General features: G+C 53.6%; 1 protein-coding gene across 3 annotated transcripts in view; it reads left to right on the forward strand.

The window, feature by feature from the left end:
• Positions 1-2,251: 2,251 nt before the first annotated feature.
• LOC308618126 (protein HEG homolog 1-like) overlaps positions 2,252-6,569 on the forward strand; it is a 79,635-nt gene continuing 75,317 nt past the window's right edge. For all 3 annotated transcript variants that reach the window (XM_081235568.1, XM_081235570.1, XM_081235569.1), the window contains exon 1: positions 2,252-2,771. In XM_081235568.1, the coding sequence (XP_081091694.1) occupies positions 2,498-2,771 (274 nt within the window). In that variant the 5' untranslated portion in view covers positions 2,252-2,497. The remainder of the gene's footprint in view (positions 2,772-6,569) is intronic.

A 6,569-nucleotide genomic window follows, 5' to 3' on the forward strand; every position in this document is an offset into this window, starting at 1 on the left:
AAAAATCTTGTCTGGATTTTTATATCCCTGGGAAGGAAACACTCCAAATTCCTTAGACACTTGTTTTATACTTCCTTGCTACTGTGTCAGAAGGTTCTTTACTGAACCCTAAAACAGCAGAGCTGGAGCATTCTTTAGCAATCATCTAGAACAATCTTTGTTTTACAGATGAGGACACTGAGGCCTAGATCACACAAATAGTGGTAAAGTCAGGACAGGAAGCAGGGGCCCTAAAATCAATTTGACTACTCTTTCCAGGGTTCTATCTGCCTCTCTCTCTTGCCGTTTTCTCATGTTCTGCCTGGGAGGAGATGAAAATATGCTGGAGTCCATCTTCACTGTGATCAATCTTTCCAGGTTCTCCTGTGTTTCTCCCCTCACCCCTCCCCTCACCTACCCAGCTAACCCGAAATAGGTCCTTCTCTTAGGAGGCAGAGAGAAGAGCAGAGAGGTGAATCTATGCCTAAAGGGGAGGCACGTGTGACAGGTGCATGTTTGCTCCTTGGGCCGTGGTAGTAAAGACATCTCTGAATCCACACCAGAAGCCTGTAAGGGTCATTAAATCCTTAAATGTTACTGGTTGCCCAGGAGGGCAAACTGGACTATGTGAAATGTTGTCTGAGGAAGGAAGGGAGCAGCAGTCATCAGAACCTCTGAACACAGTTTCTTGGCTTATTGGGGTTTGTCTGGCTGCCTCTGGGCAGCTGGGGGCAGTCCTGCCTTGTTAATATGAGAGCAGGATCCCAAGAAGTTGAACTGGGGCCATGAGTGCAAACCGAGTTTCTTACAGGGGTGTTATTGTATGGTACTTTCTTGGAAAGACCTGGAAATTCCATGTGAGAGCACTGGAAATTTGGGTTTGTTTTGTGGTTCTTTAAAAACAAAACAAAATAAAACCAAATCGTTACTCCTCACTCCACAATTTAAGGTGAGCTTGTACATAGAGAGCATCCTTTATGTTTTCTGCCAAGTGACTCACTTGGACTGAATCACCAGAGAGTGGGCCTGGGTCCATCTGCAGCTGCCCTGGACACCACAATCTGCTCATTAACCTGAAGGGGAAGTCATGGGGCTCAGAGACAGCAACTGAGCGGAGCAGAGAAATGGGGTGGAGACAGGCCTGGAAGGGAAGTCCACACTCATAGTTTCCTGAGCATCTGGTGGTCAGACATGGTCCCCAGTGGAACTGACGAGATCCCCAAGGAGCTCCAGTATTCATTTCAGTTGAGACATTATCTGGATTATTGCAAATTCATAACTGTGGGACCAGAATTAATGATGCCACATGGTCGTTCACAGATAAATCCCTTAATCTTTGGGTCTAGCTTCAGAATCTTGAGCAAGTTATCCTTTCATTTTGAGCCCTTCTTTCTTCACCTAGAAATGCAGAGGCTTACAGTCTAAAAATTTAGACATTTTATCCTTTATTTACCAAGAAAATCTGTTTACACAAAACCTTTGAATCTCTCCTCCGAAAGTGTCCATTTAAAATTCAGGGATCTCTGTGCATCCTTCTGTTTAATTTGCGATCTGCAGCCCTTTTCCGGATATGAGTTTGCCCTAGCCCTGCCTGAATTCACAGTTTTCTTTTCCCTGCAGCCTGTTTGGGTGTCCTGGCGGTGACATTTCTGCAGAACTCTGGTGTGAGCCAAAGGCAGTGGTGGGATGGGGATGCGGATGGAATCCGGGCTTGAGAGGGCGCAGGGAGGGGCATAGGTTGACTCCCGAGTTGGCTGCGGCGTAAGGTGTTAGGCTTGGCCACCGCCAGCTCAGCCCCAGCCCTGGGGACTGGAGGAGAGGTGGTGGGAGAGGTGCGGGGGGTGTCAGATTAGTAAGGGTGGGGAACAGGGCCCCAGGTTCCACTGCTCTCGCATAGCGAAGCGCTTTGTATGATCTAGTTGGTGCTAATTATGTGCCCCAGCACCTGCTTTTCACCCATGGACTGTGCATTTAAGGAGTTGGGAAATTCTGGTTCCAGATTCGGGAGACTCCGGTTTTCTAAATTTTCTGCACATGGCAGGACAATACTAATTGGGGGCGGGGGGGGAGGGGGCGGCGTGTGTGTGTGTGTGTGTGTGTGTGGTGTGTATGTGTGTGTGTGTGCGTGCGCCCGAGGTTGCCGGCTCCGAGGACCTCCCCCCGCGGTCCCAGGCCGGCGCTCGCGGGCCCGGCCCCCGCCCCCTTCCTGCCCTCTCCCCGCCCCGGCCCGGCCGCCCTCGGCCGGTGATGTCAACCCGAGGAGGAGCCGCCCGCCCCGCGACCCGCCCGGGCTAATCAGCATGTAGCGGCGCCGGGGCCGCCTCCGCCGCGCCCGCCCGGCCCCCGGCCTCCCTCCTGCGGCTCCCCACAACTTTTGAGGCGGGGACCGCGCTCTCAGCCTCACTTCGCTCACTTCCCCGGCCCCGGGCAGCACCCGCCGCTCGCTTCCCTCGCACCCGCGCCCGCCCCGCGCCCGCCCCGCGCGCCGGGCATGTGAGCGCGGGCGGGCGCCGCCACCATGGCCTCGCCGCCGCCTCCGCTCCTGCTGCTGCTGCTGCCGCTGCTGCTGCTGCTGCTGCCGCTGCCGGCCGCCCCCGGGACGCGGGGCCAGCCGCCCTCCCCGGGAGTCGCGGGGCCGGCGGGGTCGCCCGAGCCCGGCCCCGAACGCGAGCTGCCGCCGCCCCCGGAGCGCCACGGGCCCGCGCCCCCCGGCCACCGCCAGACGACCCCTGCGCCGGGCGGCGCGACGCAGCCGGGACCCTCGGGCCAGGCCCCCGGAGGCAGGAGCGCGGGTGAGTGAGAGCCGGGGACTGGCGCCGCGCGAGCCTCGGGCTGGGGGAGTGGGCGCGCCCGGGGCCGCATCCCCCGCCCTAGGCCCCGGCGCCGCTCGACCCCGGAGGGGGCTCCGCTTCCCCGGGGCGCGCTGGGACCCAGCGCGGGGGGGTCGGGCGGGAGGGCAGCGAGCTGGGAGAGTGGTTTCCTAGCCGCTTTCCGCGGGTGGCTGGACTTGGGGGTGTGACCATCCTGTTCTCCCCCCATCCCCTTGGAAGAAAACTTATCTCCAGTGGTGTACCCCGGACCCCATATACACCTACCTTAAAAGAAATAAATTTTAAAAATATCCACACCTTCAGAAAGCACCTCTCCCACTTCGGAGGTGATAACGTTCGACGGGTCCATTCCCCAATCCCATTCTTTTCCTATAGATACAGAAATAGGCCTCTTCTGGTACAGAGCCTGACTTTCAACTTTAAATAACTGATTTTTTTTAAAGGGTTCTAGCCCTGAGGATATTTGTAAAGGACAAAGGATGTAGTTGGAAACCAAACACTCTTCTGGCTCTCTCTAAAGCAGAGAGCCTCCAGGAACTGTGTGGAGGTGGGGCTCCAAGGTGAAGCCCTGCAAGGCAGACGCTGCCACAGGGCTGTCCCCGAGCCTTTCCTCCCCTTTCCTTTCCCTGTGAGCTGCTGCTCCATGCAGAGCCCCCGCCTGTCCACTCAGAGGAACCTGCCCTCTCTCCTCCGGACCTTTTTATCCAATTCCTTCTTTGGGTCTGCAAGAAATGCTAAGGACCGAGTGGAATTCCAACCGTGATACCATTGTGACCTTGGGGATGTCACCTCTTTTGATCTCAGTCTGTCCATCTGTGAAATGGAAGTAATGATACCTGCTCTTCCCAGCCTCCTGGTGATGATGTGACAAAATGAAAGTAAAAATAAGTGGAAAGTACTTTGAACAAAGCCAGCAATGCGGTGGTGTAAGCCACTGCCTTCCTGTGAGTGACACAAGGCATACGTTCTCCCGGGTTATCCGGAGAAGCCAGATCGCTTGAAACAGTAGGTATTGTCTTGGAGTTTAGGTGAAGGCTGAGAAGATTTCATCTTTCTAATGGATTCTTCATTTAAGTCTCTCATATCACACAAACTTTCTGGGATAGGAATTAGCTTGCTTCATTGCACCTAGGGATGCTTCCTCTAATTAAATAAGAAAAAAGCTTAAAAAAAAATCAGATCCTCCAGTAAAAACTCAATTCCACATTCAGTAGTAATCCCGTCATTGCAAATGCCTTGTCCTCGTGAACTTCTCCATCACTGGCACAAGATTGAGACACTGAGGAACTGTAAGGGAATAGAGAGGAGAAAGAAGCTTGCAGACCTACGAGAGACACAGTCACCATGACTGCAACTCTAGGTGACTAACAACATCCATCATTTTAAGTTCCACAGGAAGGAATCAGAAACATAAAAGACACTATTTCCTGGCTTTCTCACACTACAAGAGTAACCAAAGAATACTGTGCAGAAATGTGTGCGTCTTCTAAATGGGAAGTGGAGTGCAGGGGATTGAGGCCATCTCAGGAACTAAAAGCAGTTTCTCTGGCTGGAAGTCAGGCTTTCTTAGCTCTAGGGCCTGATCTTGTTAGTGGAGGGGTGGGAGCGATGCTGACTTGCTGGGGGCCTGGCTGGATGAGGCTGGTACAGGAGTCTCCCTCCTTCGCTTGTGGCTGAGAATCCCCACACATCACAGAGAGCTAGGTGTTATAGGGAGAGAGACAGTGGAGGCAGTTGGCTTAGGGACTCAGCAGGTAAGAGTTGGGGCTGATCTCCCTTGCTGGTCACAGACACCCCTCCCCCCCCCACGCCATATGTGAGCCACACTTCCTCACAGGTGTGGCAGGTAACTGCTAACCTTGGCTTTGCAACCTTCCCCGGTTACAAAGATTCATTTGGGGAGGTGAGAGCAATGGAGGTTTCAGGTGCATGAGGCTCTGGAGGAATGCACTTGAGAGTCCCAGAGAGCGGGTAGGCAGGAGCTGGGGTTGTCCAAAACTTCTCTTACCTAAGAGGATCTCCCCTGGGACCACCACCCCCTCCCCCGCACTGTGCACAGAGACCACCCAAGGAGTGTCTGCACTTCACCTGAGCTAAGGTGAGATCTCAGGTAGGATGTTAGGAAGGTGAGATGAGAAAAGAGGAAATTGATTACCTGTTGAAAACTTCTAGAAGCTACTAACATGGCTTAGGATTCAGGCAGGACCTGTGCTGCTTTTCTGGTGGTGGCCCACATAACGTCGCTTAGAGGGAAAAAGAAACAATGAACAAGAAAGTCAGCATCAAGTGATTTCAGTGAGTCCAAGTTTCCTAATAACCTCTGAGATTTTCTCTGGACCCTTTTTGATCGGCCACAATGTATCACAAGGTACAATCAGTTATTTCCCAAGGCAGCCAAGTCTCAACCCTGCAGGGGCCTCCGGAAGCCCTCTGGTCCACACAGCGTCCCATGTGGTTATCTGCCCTCTCAGCACCCCTGACAGATGGCCACCCAGGCTCTGCACCAATCTTTTAATGTTTGGGAAGGTGCTTGCTGCTGCTGGTTATGAGCCCTGAGTCTTACAAATAAGGTGCTTCGTTTGATTGTTGGGGAAACTGCCTGTAGCCTCTTGTGTTGCGGAGGTGCTGGTGGTCAGTGCTTGGTCCTCGTGGCCTGGGCTTCCAAATATGATGTCAACAGCAGGGACCAGAGAATGTCCTTTTCTTCCCTGGGGCCATTTCTAGCCCCTTAAGCTCTTGGCAGAGTTCAAGGTTCTCACTGTTGAGTAACCGTGCTTGCGTTCTGTCTGTGGGTTGTTTGCCTGCCTTAGACCTCAAGTCCCTGGATGGCAGCACTGCCCCGCTTTGTTTGGCCTTTGTTAAACTTTTGCACCCACCTGTCACCCGTGGGCCGTTAAGCTAAACTTGTTGCTGGTGTTTCAGCCAGTGGAGGTAGAGAGGATGCCAAGTCCTCGAGGTTTCCTTTTTCTTGCTGTTTTTTTTTTTTTTTTTTTTTAACACCTCAGGGTTTCTGAGCCACAGTTCTGAGTGCTTAAGTTGATACGCTTTGACTTCTGTACTTCCCAGTCCACGCTTTCACTGTGAGATCCGCAGATGAGCGCGGGGGTGGGGAAGAGGAGGCCTAAGTCATAATGAAAATCAGTGCAGAAGGAAAGCACTTTCCCACCCAAAGGGGAAATGACGCTAACGAGCTGAGCAGCCAGACCAAGGAATAATAATCTGAGAAAAATGCAGCTCCCTGGAGTAAAGGAAGCGCTGTGAGCCCAGCCCCTTCTGGGCTGTTACATAGCTGTCCCCTGAATTGCTGTAACTTTGTGGGCCAACTTGTCATTTAGCTTTAGCTGAGGGGGAACCCTTACACAGTGCAGTGAAGACCTGGGCCGAGCAGGAGGCAGCCCCCTGGCACGAGAGGGAGCTTTCCTCCGGGCATGTCCTGGCTGAGGCTGGCGGCGGCGGCGGTGGCGGTGGTGGGGATTTCTGAGAAGCCCTCTTGCTTTGATGGGGAGGGTGCCCCAAATAGAAGGAGGGATGTGGGGAAAGGGACTCATCCTGGCCCGTGTGTGTTTAAAAGCCACGTCCTTTTAACTTCATGCTTGCAAATGCTGAACAGCTATTTCCTGCCCGAGAGCTGAATGGTGTGGGTAGGGTGAAAATGAAAGGTGTTTGCTGCCCAGCCAGCCAGTTACTGCACCCCTAGTCCTGGACAGCTGGGGAAGGAGCCTCTGCGCTCCCAGTGATCCCCTCTGCCTTCCAGCAGCC

The sequence above is a fragment of the Mesoplodon bidens genome, assembly GCF_964165515.1.
Source record: "Mesoplodon bidens genome assembly, chromosome: 5".
Classification (NCBI taxonomy): Eukaryota; Metazoa; Chordata; class Mammalia; order Artiodactyla; family Ziphiidae; genus Mesoplodon; species Mesoplodon bidens.